At 45.8% G+C, this 15993-nt stretch overlaps 2 protein-coding genes across 2 annotated transcripts in view; one reads left to right on the top strand and one right to left on the bottom strand.

Moving 5' to 3' along the window:
• The window catches only part of LOC146189216 ((E3-independent) E2 ubiquitin-conjugating enzyme), a 40450-nt gene extending 28998 nt beyond the window's left edge, over positions 1–11452 (bottom strand). Inside the window, exons 1-6 of the mRNA XM_084604120.1 lie at positions 11168–11452; positions 10729–10902; positions 6355–6452; positions 5410–5470; positions 3808–3960; positions 370–488 (exon numbers count right to left, since the gene is read on the bottom strand). Of these exons, the coding sequence (XP_084460246.1) occupies positions 370–488; positions 3808–3960; positions 5410–5470; positions 6355–6452; positions 10729–10902; positions 11168–11389 (827 nt within the window). The 5' untranslated portion in view covers positions 11390–11452. The remainder of the gene's footprint in view (positions 1–369; positions 489–3807; positions 3961–5409; positions 5471–6354; positions 6453–10728; positions 10903–11167) is intronic.
• Positions 11453–14382: 2930 nt separating this feature from the next.
• On the top strand, positions 14383–15002 carry LOC146189217 (essential MCU regulator, mitochondrial-like). Its single transcript, XM_084604121.1, has one exon. The coding sequence runs from the start codon at positions 14398–14400 to the stop codon at positions 14683–14685; it is 288 nt and encodes a 95-aa protein (XP_084460247.1). The 5' UTR covers positions 14383–14397; the 3' UTR covers positions 14686–15002.
• The last annotated feature ends 991 nt before the right edge of the window (positions 15003–15993 follow it).

Genomic DNA, 15993 nt, shown 5'->3' on the forward strand with positions numbered 1-15993 from the left:
GAGAAGCAGATGAATGAGAAACACTGTGGACACAAACCCATGTAGGAGTACCTAATACAGTTTCCCTGCTGATAACCAGGCAGCTGAAAATAAACTAAACACTGCTGTCCAAAGCGAAACACCTCAATTTCAAGTACCTCTCTTCAAGCTGTCAATGGTAAGATGAGACACGCTATGGACACAAACCCGACAAAAATGAGGCAAATCCACAGTAGAGGCTGGAAGCAATGTGAATACTCCTGCAAACAACTACCATCTTTACTACATTGTTTGAAGGCCTGAACAGCTTTCATTGTGCACAGAGCAACGGAGAGAGAAGAAAGAGGGATAGAGAAAGGGAGACGGAAGATTCCCAGAGGGTGCCCCCACCTGTCCAGCGCCTCTCCCTCGATGACATACTTGATGAGCTCATCGCTCTGGTTATTCCCATTGGACGTGTCCTGGTAAGCCTTGCAAACGCCTTGGACGAACAGGTACACTACCTTCACCTGCAGGCACAGAGAACACCAAACTTCTAGTGGCGGTACTATTTATTGACAAAACCCGCAAACATGTGTCACCATTAGGCAAAATACACAACCTCGTTTTTGGATCCATATTTTACCATGCAGCAAGTTTGTTTATCTTGTTGTGGCCCTGTTTTCTACTCTCGTTCAGTTGTTTATTTACCGTTACTATCTTCAGAATATTTTAAAGACCTAAAAGGAGTGTGCCACTTAGCTAAGCTAACATTCTCGCAGGTACTCGATATATCTGCGACAGGTCAGTGCAAAAAAAATTACGACCGATTTGCATAGTAAGCAAATGCTAAGTAGCATGGTGCGTAGCACTGCTTAACCGTTGTACTTCAGCACGTCAAGCATGGCGAATCTGCGCCGCAGTGCCTGACGGCCGGGCTTCATCCATTGCGACGCGAAGCAAACGCGCGGCGCAGCCGCGTCCTCAGCTTTCCTAACACCATCTTCAGAAATACCGTAAAAACCCGCGTATAATACGAGTTTTTTTTCCAACTTTCAGCGTTCCAAATTTCCGCCTCGTATTATTTGCGGATCCCAACCAAAATGTCAAAGTTTTGCGAGAAGTTTTGGTTTCGTTGTTGCCGCGTGGCTACGGCTTGGCTTTGTTATCGAGGTGCGGCTACGGCTTGGCTTCGTTGCCCTAACGTGGCCGCACCCCGCAGTGGCCACGACGTCGAGGTGTCGTCTCTTTGTTGTTGAGTCGTCGAGTGCGCACAGCATCAGCGCATGTGCTCTCGTGCAAACCACGGTTCGCGAAAAAGTGCACGCTTTTTTCTCTAAGTGAACGAGCAGGATGCCAGGGTCTCGGAAACAGTACTCGGCTGCTTTTAAGAGAAAGGTGATTTTAGTTGCTGAAAACATCGGCAACAGTGCGGCCGGGAGGCAGTTTGGCGTCACCGAGGGAAGCATTCGCGGATGGCGACGACAGAAAGAAGCCCTTTTCGCGTGCAAGGGAATGCGAAGAAGCTTTCGCGGGCCAAAGAATGTCGCATTCCCGGAAATTGAACTCGCTCTGACGGAGTTCGTACGAGAACAGCGAGCATCGCATCTAGCTGTGAGCGTAGAGCTTATGCAAGCAAAAGCTAGGGAGCTTGCAAGGGAAAAGGGAATTCCGAGCTCCGCCTTCAAAGCAAGCAAGCACTGGATACATCGCTATATGTGCCGTGCTGGATTCTCGCTACGCCGGCGAACCTCGATTTCACAAAAGCTGCCCGAATCCTTCGAAGAGCTGCTGGTGGCTTTTCAGCGCCACGTGATTTCTTTGCGAAAGACCAAAAACTTTCAGCTGGGGCAAATAGGCAATGCTGACCAGACGCCGGTTTACCTGGACATGCCATCGCCCCTCACCGTCCATGAGAAAGGCTCTAAACAAGTTTGTATCCGGTCTACTGGAAACGAGAAGACGCGGGTTACAGTCATGCTATCGTGCACGGCAGACGGCCGCAAGCTCCCGCCCTATGTCATCTTCAAGCGCAAGACAATGCCGAAAGGTGAGGAGCTGCCGAAGAATGTCATCGTGAGATGCCACGAAAAAGGTTGGATGAACGAGGATCTTGTCCTCGACTGGGTGAAGTCAGTGTGGTGCAAACGGCCCGGTGCACTGTTGTCCTTTCCATCCATCCTCGTGCTGGACGCGTTTCGTTGCCATTTGGCCGACTCGGTGAAAAGGCTGCTAAGCGACTGCCGCACAGAACTTGTTGTGATTCCGGGTGGGATGACCTCACAACTTCAGCCTCTCGACGTTTGTGTCAACAAACCCTTCAAGGACGCAGTCAAGCGATGCTACGCGGAATGGATGCGGTCAGGTGAGCCTGCAGTGACGCCGGCCGGGCGGCTGAAGCGAGCATCGCCAGCCACGCTGTGCAAATGGATTGTGGACGCGTGGGCAAGCATCCCAGAGGAGCTTGTGCGCCGTTCGTTTAAGAAGTGCGGCATCTCAAACGCCCTCGATGGCACAGAAGATGAGTACCTGTGGGATGATTTGTCCGACAAAGAAATTTCCGAGGAAAGCGCTGCTGAAGATGAAAGTGATTGAAGTGTGAGGTCCGATTTCAATAAATGTCTTGTTTTTTCTCTCTCGTATTATATGCGGTAAAAACTTTTTTTTTCCATTTCGCGTCTCCAGAATTTCACCTCGTATTATATTCGGGTTCGTATTATACGCGGGTTTTTACGGTAAACGAAAACAGGCGCAATGTACCTTTTTACAATGCACTGCTCTGGGGCCGAAAGGTCTGGGTTGAGATCATAGGGGGAGAGAAAGAGAGAAGAGAGAGGGAAATGCGCTTAAAGGCGAGCGCCAGTTAAGGCGCAGAGGTAAAAGCACTAGCAGCTTCATGACGCGGCGAGTGGCTCAGAGCCGAGGTCTGGGGAGCACCGCGCGTGCACCTCTGCTGTCCGTGAAGGCTGAGGAGTGACTGATGCGAGGGGAGAGATGCCGAAGTTGAGGACGCGCGAGCGATACACGACTGCTTATTCCGGAATAGCACTAGCTAATGAAACGCTGCCCAGTGACAGCCGCCACGTCTGCAACTGACACGCCCCTCTCTTGCTGTTTTACTCTCTCACTAGGTGCATCTATGCGGCCACTCCGCCCCCTCAGTATTAGGTCGCATGATGCGGGCGTAGCCACTTTCCTTTCCTCTTCTCCAAGTTCACGGAGAGACAGATGGACAGCGAGAGAGAGTGCGGCTTCTGCTGCAGCAATGCGGCCGCTTCGCCTCCTCAATGCTGAGCTGCGTAGCCGCGTGAAGCGCGCGTCGCCATTTTCTCTTTCTCCCCTTCAAGTTCACGAAGAGAGAGTGAGTAACTTCAGACAGACATCGGCGAAATCCGTGACTGCGGCTTGTAGTGCTACGCACTAAAAAAAATCCAACGGCTACAGTGCTTGTGTAATGCAAGATTCTGAACAGCTGTTTGCGGTGAAAAATATTTCTCGCGTTTGTTTACTTATAAAATTTTTATTTCCCCAAATAGTTCAATGACTTCAGCTGTGTATAGCATTCCATGGAGTGGCACCGCGCCACAAGGTGTCATGCTGTCAACAGCACGAAGAAACCAGACAATGCACCCTTAATGATGTCCATGCAAAAGAGATGGCAAAAACAACAAATTTCTCAATACCTGTCACATAAAAACTCAAGGTACAAACAGTGTGATGGCTAATATACAAAAGGTGAAAACCAATGCCAGCTACCCTTTGAATCAAAGTTGTCGCAACAACCCCCTGCACAGGGGCCAAAAGAGCCGAACCCCACAGATGCACCGAGTTAAGTGCACTCCCACTCACATCGTCCACGGTGACCTGGACGTGCTTGTGTGGACGGCTCAGCAGGGCACTGGTCTCCTTGGTGCAGTGAAGCCAGCGGGCACCCTCAAAGCACCGTATGGGACCACAAAGCCGCTGGCCCTTGTAAAAGCCTTCCTCCTTGAACTCCGACGACTGCAAAGCAAGGACAGGTGCGCGAAACGCTCACACCCAGCATCATTTGATTTTTCACCTTGCAGTCTCTATATCACCACTATTACCACTATACTATCATCTTCCGCTGTGCTCCCATAAATAGTTCCTTGCGCCAGTTATGCTGACGCCCGACCCAAGCAAGGACGTTTTGAGAGGTGCGCTCCAAACAACGGCTGCAATGCCTAAAAAAGAAATGCAAGGGTAGAGAGCAAAATAGGTCAAAGAAAAAGAAAAAAAAAAAGAGTTAATGACGCCCCAACCGAAATCAAAGAATAAGAAATGGACTCAGGCGGGGCATGTAATCCGGAAGCAGGATAGCCAAAGGCCACTCGGGGCAAAACAGGAGCGAAGTCCAAGGAAGGCAAGCGTAGCAGGGTGTGGAAGGGAGCCACATGGCTGGTATGGGAAAGAGTTAAATGGGTGTTAGAGGGAGAAGTCTTTCCACTGTGCAGCCTTGGCATAAGCAGTATAAGTAAAAAAAAAAAAAAAAAAGAAATGACTTCCAAAATAACATCTGCGAGGAGTTATACAAGCCACTTCGAAGTGGTGATGAAGCTTTTTATGCCAGCCACTTCATTGGCATACAAATAATGAAGCAACTCTGAACCGCACTGTGACCAGAAATACCGATCAGGTCTGCCATGAGCGTGCCTGGAAAACAATGCTGCAGTAAACCCCACATAATTAGTTTTGCAGATTAGGCACTGTCTGTCCAAACAATACGAGGTATTTTCACAGGATCACAATAAAAACAAGTGATCAGCCTAGCTCCTGCCCGACACAGCAGTAGCAGCACCAGTATTCAGAGCTTGCACATAATAGGCACAACGTGCATATGCACATTGTAAAAGTTGGACGTATCAGATAAAACACACACAAAGCACGTCACACAATGTGAAAAAATCACAGGATAAGAAAGAGCCGAAAATGTTATGGTTGATACACTTTCCCTGGAGTAAAAAGATTTAGCATAAAATGCTAGACGTGCACTATGTGTGCCACAAGTCATTTGTGCCCGCTGGCCTTTACATTTGTAACAAAGAAAAAAAAAAGGAGCAATCTTTGTTTCTGTAAATTTGCTTTGTTGTACTCACTCTTGCGATTTCAATCACATCTGAATACTTGCTACAGATTTTTGCAATAGGTGATGCCGAAAATATAGAAATTAATTCAAATCTTGAAGCAACTTAAAGTAGATCCATGTAGAATTTAGCTTTTTGAGCTTCCTCCTTCACAAGACCACCTCAACCCATGCATTTGTCCTCACAGGGTCCTCAATGTCTTCTGGCTTTAAACATAATCCGAGGAGCCGTCACAAAACAAAAGGAACTCTTTTTAAGCCGCACACAGGACTGGAAAGACAGAATCCTAAGGCAATGTGTTCTGTTAACAGAATGGGCCATCAGGGTGATGAAAAAGGAAACTCACTGGTAATCGCCGGTCCAGGACATCTTCTAGGTCAAGGGCATCGTCCTCTTGCAGAATGCATCTGAAACATTCAATTGACTGTGAGTGCCAAGTCTGCTAGGCAGTCATCTGAATCCCCCAGTGATGTTCCAGTGCGATTTCTAGTTTAGGGTGCTTAAGTGCACAACCTTCAGAAACCCTTCAGAAGGGTTAGAGCAAAAGCTAGAAGGTGAAATGTCTCGACTGTGCAAGCCACTTCTTTTAACACAGCAACAAGCCCTTATTCTGGCTGCATCCTGACCGACCTACGGCACCCTGCTGCAGCAATAGGGGTGCAAAAAGCTTTAAATATGTGCGAATAAGCCGCGTGATCGGTTGCAATATCCACGTAATGTAACAAACATTTTCTTCGAGTCATCCTATAGGACAGACCTTAAGCCGGGATTCAAGATCCCCCATTTAAGCACTTACAGTAGAATGGTAAACTACTGTGTCATATACAGAGTCCACCAATTTGTCAGACTAAAGGTACCAGCCAACAAATTTATGGGTGCCAAAGTGTGAGCATATACAGACCGTCAAGTCTTCAGAATTCCTGACAGCGTGCCAACTGAACAGAATACAAGAAGGTCGATGCAAATGGTAGTGCAGGAATAGCAATAATTTTTGGTTTCTGGAAGTCAAACTATGGCATCCCTAACTCCGAACAAGAGTGGCCACCTCACACACTGCTAAGCAAGTAATAAGCACTCTGCAATTTCATCGCAACTGACAGCAAGATTGCTCTATTTTCACATTCACTTGTTTCCATTTCTTATAATTTGGAAACAACTCACACAGAGCCTGGCCCTTATGTGTCTACCATCACTCCCTTCTAGAGCAATGTAGAATTCATCGCAGTTTCCTGATGTGATTGGTGCCTTTCATTACTATTTGTTTCTTTTCTGACAGGCAAGGGAAACTCACGTAGAGCCATCGGGGAATCGGACAGTCAATTCAGTCTTGAAGCTCTGCACCATTCCAACCCACGAGTCCAGGTATATGGCCACGTCCTGACTAAATCGCTGTACAGAGACAAAAAAAAAAGTAGTTTAGATTGCCAACTTAAAAAGCTCTTCCGATAGTCCAGCACGCACAAAGCTACAAAGAGTTACAATCCAAACTTCGAAAGATAAAAAGTTATGGTCTCGCACTGCTGCACTTTTGGAAATTTCAATACGAATGCACATCCTTGTTCTGTAGTGTTTCCCATATCCTCTGTCAAAGTTTCCAAAAGTGCGACAATACAAGAACATCTGCCAAACAACCTTAACTGGAGTGCTACCAAGGCAATCTTGAACTAATACAAGCAAATATACCTGTAACACGCTATGATTCAGCCAATATTCTCAGCAAATCAGTCGCTGTGTCTTGCCCAAAAAGGCCAGTATTGAAGTGCATGAATAGTTCCGACCATCATTAAACTGAGAAGCCAATAATGTAAAAAAAGAAAAACAAAAGAACCCAGCGGTTTACCATTGAACTGGGCATGATTCATTATACAAGAATATCAATTTTGGTCCAATTTGGTTGAGGTGGTTTTTCAAGCGACCCAAGCCAAATTTCGGAAATGGCCTGGGCCAAATTTTGGATTGACCATCAGACTGTGTGCAGTCCACTGTACTTGATATCAATTTCGATCCAAATCAGCAGAGGTCAATTCCTGGGTCACCTGAATCAAATTTCGGGGATTGGCCTAGGCAAGCTCTGGTGGCAACCATCCAACTTGGCATGGCCCATTATATTTGGATATAATTTCAGTCAAATTAACATTACCGCCAGAGCATCACTTTCGAAATTTACGCCGGCTGACGATTGGTCTCCTGGGTAATGACACCACAGTCCTGTCTGACCAACCTGTTGCTCCACAAGCAATAGAAGATTTTGGGTGGTAATTTCTGCATTAGTGCCTTCACGTTAAACGCAAGTTAGAAAACATCCCAGTTCACAAAAGGGACAGCGCCAGTTTTTTTCAACTTCACTGCTATCTACAACAAATGCTGGTAGGCTGTTTTGCACTCCTGCAATATTTGGGAAGAAAAATTGTGTCTACTGCATCCCTGGTGCTTCCTCGCACTAGCAGGCAGCATATTTCCAGCTCGCCTTTTTTAGTTATTCTGGACCGTTGTAAGTTATAGATAAGCAAAGCAGTGACAGTCTTCCCCAGTCTCAATAACAACAACAACAACAACAAAAAATTAATAAATTAAAAAAAAAATAAATAAACAGTGGCTTTAAATTTCAATTTAGCTTTTTCGAGACTTGTAGGTGTCCACTCCAAAGAGCACTTACATGCCCAGGTGTGCATCTTGCAATCATTTCATCGATTGTGAGGGTCCTATTTGCTATACATTTTTGCCCCCAAAAAAACATATCATGAGATGTCCCTGAGCTAGCCATTCAGTGTGAATCCGTTCCTGACGAAGATGATTCACACTTGCACAACATAGCACAATTTCACTTGTAGATGAACAGTTGAACAATTATTAACAAAAGAAAAGAATCTTAAAAATTTTATTATTAACGAACTCACATTTACAGACTCTTCAGAGAGCACATATTGTTTTTCTGTTCAGATTCCAAATATGTCATTTAATTTTATGAAAACAAGCCCTAGCGCAGTTGCATAATATGTTTTATAAATAGGGCTTTATAACAAATTTTGCAGCAAGGAAGTTGTTGATACACGTGCCATTGGTATTGCTTGACATCAAGACACAGCAAAGGTAAAATTATGTTTTTGCCTATCATAGAAGTTGAGTCGTAGGATTCTAAAGCAGTCACTTCAGAAACTGGAACATAAATTTTCTTCCCACTGCTATTGTGTACCTCGACGTCAACAGAAGCCAATGGTACGCATTATAAAGCTCTTGGCAAAAAAGTTACAAACAGAAGATATACACAAGTGCACAAGGACTTGTTTAACGTGAAATATAATGACATATTTGTAATTATCAACGGAAAATGCATGTTCTTTTAAGTTTCTGTCAATGTGACTTCATTAACGTTTCTTTTCTTTCTCCCGCTAGAAGATTAAGCGATGAGTATAAAATTAAAAACAAAATACCAGTTTGGCTGCTATTGTAACATAATGTTTAGCAACAGCTGTTCGCAGCGATGACTACAGTATTTTAATATAATATGATATACCGTGACTGCCACTACAGTATATATAACAAGGCATTCCGCGAAAGTGCCGCCACGCATCATGTACAAATAAACCATTTTATTTAATTCTTATCCCATCTCCTATGCAACAGCCTTTAGGGTAATAAAATGAAGTGAAAACTGCCTTTGCATTACTATTTGCCTTCTTGTCTGGCTGAGTGAGCATGACATCACTACACTCCACCTACTTAGAGTGGCATGTCGCAGTGATGTCATGCATTACATCACTTCACACAAAGTGATTCAGTTACACCAACACTGCAGGCTGGGAAAAGTGCTTTCAACAGCTATCGCCGCAGAAACGCTCAGAACTCCCACTGTGAGCAATGCATGTGGCACAGCATTCTATTATTCACTGCCAACGGTAGTTTCTAACCACCCAACTTGTGTGCGATTTAAATACTTTGCAAAAGTAATAATAAATATAGCAATTACACTCCAATGCACCCAAGAAATGGTAGAGTGTTGTCATGAGGATCTAGACTTCTAAGTTCATGGCTGGTGCAAAGAGTACTGGCATATAATGTATCAAATGCAGCCCTACTTTGTAGGTCAAGAATGTTGATATGACTGAGATAACTCTGCGGATCATGGAAATAAAATGAGAATAGGTCAGAGAGAATAGCCTTGTGCTCTATTTGATTTTGCAGCAAAAACACAATTACGGCACCTAAAGTCCTATCAATGGTGTCACACAATGACATTATTGGGGAAGAATTAGCCTGGAATAATACAGAAGAGACTATTAATCAAAGTTGTAAAGAATAAAGAGGACAAAAAGAGGAGGCAAGCTTAAGTTACCCCAGGCTAAGGAATAAAGAGGTTATTTACATTGAAAATAGTGCTTTTATAAGATGACAAAAAAATGGGGGAAAAATTGTGAACAGGTATCATCACTGCATACAAGTACACCTTGGTGATATCAACTGAGATTATCGCTTGAAAGAACAGAAAATGAATGATTACATACTTGAATAATTGGTAATATATCTCATTTCCACTGTTAATGTAGTTTTAGAACGAAAAGAATAAATACAATGCACAAAATTACATAAAGAAAAGCTCGAGGCACTCAACATAGAAATGTAGATCCCAAGTTGGAATTGGACAGGAGAAAAACTTCGACTGCAATTTCCTAACAATGAAGACATCTTTCATTTCTGGATAAATGTCAACAGAGTTATGCAAGGCTCAGCTATTCAATTTTATGATGAAGTAGGAACTTGCAGAGATGGGTTCAGTGTTCAACTGAGGGCTAGAAAACGAGTCATGCATAGCAGCACAGAAGGTAGTGAATGTACAAAGTAGCAAATTGTAAAGAAACACTACAATGCAAGCCAGTATTGTCGGCCCAGGCAAAAACTGACTAAAACTTTTTCTTCATTCGTAAACTATATATACACGAATGCTATATTTTTTCAGCCGCTGCATTTGAAGGCGATATTATCGCATGCTTTTTTTTTCTCTCCCTGATGCACTTGGTTCATATATGCAAGCCTGCACCTTAGTTAAGGCCACTATGCTACCTTTTTCACTTGCTAAACAGGCATTTGCATTAGCCAGAAAATGAAAAATTTTAACACGCGTGCCCAGTGTCGTACCGTGTGCCATTGTCCGGAACCTTTATTTTGATTTTTGCGACCATTCGCGGTGCGCACTGCTACAGATAGCGAAAGCAACTACGTACCCACATGCCTCGGCACGTAACCTTGGAGATACTGTTTCACTGTCTCGCGTCGAGTTTCCGAAGTCGCCGGAAGTAACTCAAACTGCATCTAGCGTCCAATTCTCGCAGCTATTCGAGTTTGATTGCAAATCGTTCCATTCGAATGCGCAGATCACAACGTATAGGCGCATAAGCAAGATAGGTGCAGTATGCTCCAGGCTTGTGGGCAACGAATTCATGAAATAGAACACTTAATTCTTTCTTTACAAGAATGTATTTTTCACTCAGATTTGGCCCTGAATGCGAGAATCTCCCGACTCGAACACGCAGACAGGCACATAATCCTGCACCATACTAGAAACTAAAGCGAACGACCAAAACGCAGATCGAACGCCAGCGCGCACAAGATGTTTATGAAACCATTTTTTTTTCTTTTAAGAAAAATTACGCAGTGTACTTCCACTCACCTCGAGCGGTACCAAGTCGACGCTGTTCACGTTGTTTATGACGTAGTTTGTACCGAGCACTTGGATGGTCGCAAGGACCTCGGTGTTGCGGCAGTAACCTAGTTGCGTGTCTTTACCCTTGACCACCTTCCTCACGACGTCGCCGGGCATGAGCGAGCGATCGTGCAGCTTCACCTGCGTCCATAGCAGACCCTCAGAACGCCCTCCAAACGCTTTTCTGCCGCTCAAACAACGTTGCTAAATTGTAAACGCGATCATTTGGGCTGCGAACGGGCGTGATCTGCTTTTGACAGATCGCGCTCGGCACCCGGCCGGCTTCGCCAGGCCTCGAGCGCTCATGCGGGGCTCAGGTCGGCATCTTGAGTCGCCTCCAGCTTCCAAAGGATCCCCGCGACGGGTTAACAGGAAAACCGGGGCTAACTAGCTGGGGGAACTTTACCTTTTTCTCGGAGACTACTTCCTCGCGGCCCTTCGGGTGCCATGCAACCCGGACGTGGCCCCTTTTCATGCGGTCCCATTGGGGCACGTTGGCTCCCACCTCGTCCTCGTCTTCACTGGTCACGTACTCGGCGTTCTCAAGCACCAGGCCGAACTCAATACGTCCTTTACGAGTGATCCTGTAGACGGAGTCTTCATCAAAGTATTTACAGTTCGAAGCCATATTCGACCGTCTGCGCTGGTCGAACGCGCAGGATCTCGCGAGAACGCGAGCGAGGATCACGTTTGGCGCGTTGTCCCGGCAACAGCGCCGCACTACCATATGATTCCACCTCACGGCGCCGCCAAAGGGCCCGCCGACGACGAAGTTTCGTTGCGTGTAATTTATTTACATAATGAGCGCAGTGGCCGCCGTCAACGGCTTGTGTAACGGAGCTTTCATAATTCGAGGTGTTTCTGAATCTCAGGAGGGGATGCAATCAGGAGAAAGAGTACCACAGCCTGAACTTTGACGAGTAAGAACGTAAGGCTGAATAGCATGGTGACAATTGATATTTATTCACACTAAAAGTGCCTCACTTTCACATTCCATTGTGAAACATGCGCCTTATGAGAGCCAAAACAAGGCACAACTACTGTTCAGTACGCAGTATCAATCTGTCATCTCATCTATCATATAACATGAAATAGACTTGATTTATGTATTTATTTATAAGCATGAAATTCTGTTTGTTTATTTACCATTCGTTTCATTTTAACCGCTCGTGCGGTGTGTTGCCCATGCTAGAAAGGTAGCGCTAACTACAAACCCGCATCGAGGAGCAATAGATGGGTTTGTTTACGCACTCATCTCTCTACGCGATTGGGTGCACCGCCCACAAAACAAGGTATATGTACAATGGTAGCGAAGGCTGGGCCCAAAAACGGTCCAGCGCGACAGCAGCACAGCCACTTTGGGGGGGCCAAAACACTTAGATAATGAAATTCAAAAGCACAAATAAAAACGCTATAAAACAACATAAAGAAATACACATTTTAATGCCACGTTTTATAAAATAGGTAAACTATTTTAGCAAAATATTACTCCCCATTTTTAATTTTTTGCAACGTTCTTGTTACGCCCCCTGTTGATGAGTGTGCGGTGCATTTGCAGCTTGACTTTGCAGGCCTTGTTTCGGCACCCAGCCACAGTGGCCGCGGGAGCTCACGAAGCGGTTTCTTATCGCCAGTCTCGAAATGCCCCTTTTGCGAAGTTTTCGTCGTCCTTGCGCGTCGCGTCTCTGTCACCGTTTTGTAAAATTTGCACCCCGCCGCACCGCTGCGGCAGTTTTCTCGGTTTTTGTCGTTTCCTTCGACGTGCGGCCAGTGCGAAGTCTTTTTCCGTCTTTGCACGCTTCGCGCTGTTCTTTTGAAGCGCTTAGCGCTTTATTCCAAGATGAGCTTGCGGCGTGTGAAGAAACGATACGCCGTGGCACATTGCGACAGCATGGACAGTGGCGTCGGTGTCAAGCTACACCGCTTCCCGCTGGACTTTCACAGGTGAGCTGTTGTCAGTGTCGTCTGCTACAAGGCGTCTGCTCTAGGTATGCTCTGAATGCTTTCGTTGGGCTGTTTCTTCTGTTTCTGTTTGTTTGGGCTTCTGTTTCTGTAACCAGTTCGTGCGCACGTGGCTTCATTTTTTCGGTGATATTTATGTAATACACTACAGGGCACACACTTTAAGTGCTGAGCTGTGCGAAGGAGGCCCCCCAGGCCCACCATTTGTCTGATTTATGGTGAGTTTCATGCAGCCGGCTATCACCAGCGTTAACTTTATACCGGGCTCTCAGGAGCAACCACGCGCATGCCACTGACCGGAAGGCCAATTTAAAACCAATTGTGCTGCCTGACAAGTCTGAGCACAACACTGTATAGTTTTCCAACACCGCGAAGCCAATTTGACCCTCGCAACTGGTAGTATCAAAATTCAGCCACGTGTATATGCGCGGCCTTGAGGGTGCTTTAACTGAATTCACTCAGGAGTTACTGCCTGTCTTCTTATTGCTATCCTGCATATGCATGACCGTTAGGGTAACTTTAAACGCACTTCATTCTCGTCAATCTTAACCATAGAAAAGTATAGCTACCCGCATGCCATGAGGACGAGCGTACGTAACCGCACTCTTAGGCGCTGAGAGCTTGGGGCGAGCATTTACTACCATAGTTCAGATATAATGGAAATATAATGTACTGCAGTTAGCATTGACAGGAATAATGACGCATTGGCGTTTGGAGTATGCAGTATTCCTTACGGCGCAATTGTGAATAACGTGCACGTTGCATCACGTCCAGGTGCCGAGCGTGAGCGTGGGTGCTACCACAACGTCAGCCTGGAGAAGAAGACACCATGGCAGCTGCGAGACTTGCGGGGTTTTTTTTCAAGCACTTCGAACCGTCTGCGTATCTGTCGTCAAAAAAGCTGCGACCCGTGTTGATGCGCCTACTTATGTCATGTCATGTTTGCCTCAATTGAAGCAGCACTTGTCTTCTATGCTTTTCAATTTCCTACCTGGCAACGTTCGTGGAACTGCAGGGCTTTTTTCTATCCGCACTGTGACCATTCAGATGAATAGCCAGCTTAAAGAAACTACTGCTTGAGCTGCCTGTGACGTGTATTTTTTGTTGGTGTGGTTTATTACTGTATTTGTTTGGTTGCTGTAATAAAGCATGAATATGAAAACCATACTTGCCGTACACTGTATTGCAAACTGTGCACTTGAGCCTGTGCTTTGTGCATCATACCTTGTACTCAAAAGTAGTAGCACCAGTATTTCCACAAAGGTTTCCCCTACGAATCATGCATGATTGTATTCTTAGCCAGCCAAGATAAGCCAGCGTCTGAAAGTGTTGCTGCCTTTCTATGCTGCCTTCTTTGCCAGTAACTTTCATTGGGTTCCGAATTGCACATTACCAAGGCCATAACTAGCAGGAACTCGAGCACATTTGACTGGAAAAGGTTGGTGCGCACTGAAAGGCAACCTTCATGAGATACCGGCTTGAAAAGGCGGGTTCTTTAAAACGACCACTTTAAAATTCGCGCTAAAAACATACGTATGCGTGACGTCATTCAACGTCACTCATACGTAGTTGCCCCCCAATATGGCGGTGCCCATGAGCCGCCATTTTTTGGACCAATGGGAGCCTATGGAACCTTCGCTACCATTGTACATATACCTTGCACAAAATTCCACAATGGCGGCCGTCGTCAGAAAATTGCTAGTTTCGTCAACGCTGGGATTTCAAAAGACCACGTCGGCGCTGACAAAATCCGGGCCGACCGTGCGACAAGTTCGCCACCGGGTCTGTTACAACTCCGGCGCCATGCTCCCTGAGCCCGAGATATCGAGTTTCGGATTCCTGAGGGCCCTGCTGACAGTGCTGCCCGGCCTCTATATCGGCGCTACCATCAGCAAGGAAGGCGCTGCCTTTTTGGAAGAGAACGACATTTTCGTGCCGGATGACGACGACGATGACGGCTGATGTGATTCCTTTTATTCTACGTTATCTACTGATCATCGTTATGTGGCGAACCTCTGCGTTTCGTCGTTTGTTGAGCGTAGTGACCCAAGTGAAACCTTGCTGACTTTTCTCGTGTTCTACGTAGTAGACCACCGATCTAGTCTTTTTCATGCGGCTTGGCGAACGTTCTAGATAAACCTTTGAAACTAATGCCACATTTGCGTCGAGAGCGACGTCAACTACGTTATCGTAGATTGCTTCGAAGCTCTAGACCTCGTTTTGTTTTCGTCGAAATAAACTATGACAGAATGAGACAATGCGTGCCGTTGTCGATCATTGTACTAATGTATTAAAACAATTTAATGAAACGGCGCAATACGTGCGCAGCTTGTGAACAAACGTTGTTCCGCTAACCTTTCAGCACAAGCATTCCCCGGGCGGGTACGAAGAGCCCTTGGTGACAAACGAGATGAATTGCCAGCGCTCTGAATAGGTCAGAAGCCGTTGTAAATAGCAGTCAACCGCTTTTATGCAGTACTGCAAGTATCATTTCACAGCCAGCCAGCCGAGGGCACCAAGACTGACCGGGGTTCTTTAGACTGCACTGACGTCGCGCAGCACACGGGTGCCTTGCTTTTCGCCTCCATCAATATGAGGATGCCGTGGCCGGGATTCTATCCCACATCCTTGGGTAGCCATCCCACCTTGGGTACAATACAACCGCGGTGAGGTACAAATGTGAAAGAATTCATTGTTCTGTGCAAGTTATTCGAGTAATAACACATGGTAGAATGTAACTGCTACAATGTGCATGATGTTCGAATGAGCTTCCAGAATTGCACAACATATGTTTGAGACATGCATAATGCTCCAGGAATTCACCATACATCATGTTTTATAAGAACATTGTTTACCAAACTGCAGTAGTAGGCAGCTGCCGTGGCCTAAAAATAGAGCCCTGCAGCTCAGACACACCACTATTTTAGGGCATTTGTTCTACTGCTAGCATTCTTCAAGGTTGCGTTATTTTGAAATTTGACCTTGAGTACAGCAATGCCTTGAGCATAGCAATCACATAGCAACATCGTGTACACACCGCATGAATGAAAGGCGCAGTATCTGTCATACTTCTGGGTGGATACCTTAACCGCGTGAAGGGATGAAGGTCTGCAGCGTAGTTTCGACCACCTGGGCATCTTTAACGTGCACCGACATCGCACAGCACAAAGACTCCTTTGCGTGTCTTGATCGAAATGTGGGCACAGCGGTCGGGTTCGAACGCGGCTGCTGATATGTGATGTCAGTACAGGTTAAAGATCAGGTGGTCAA

This window comes from Amblyomma maculatum, chromosome 5 (genome assembly GCF_055883805.1).
Source record: "Amblyomma maculatum isolate TAMU_Amacu chromosome 5, ASM5588380v1, whole genome shotgun sequence".
Lineage (NCBI taxonomy): Eukaryota > Metazoa > Arthropoda > Arachnida > Ixodida > Ixodidae > Amblyomma > Amblyomma maculatum.

What these genes read in the sequence shown, in the direction of transcription:
- LOC146189217 (XM_084604121.1), top strand. Translation starts at nt 14,398, where the DNA reads ATGGCGGCCGTCGTCAGAAAATTGCTAGTTTCGTCAACGCTGGGATTT.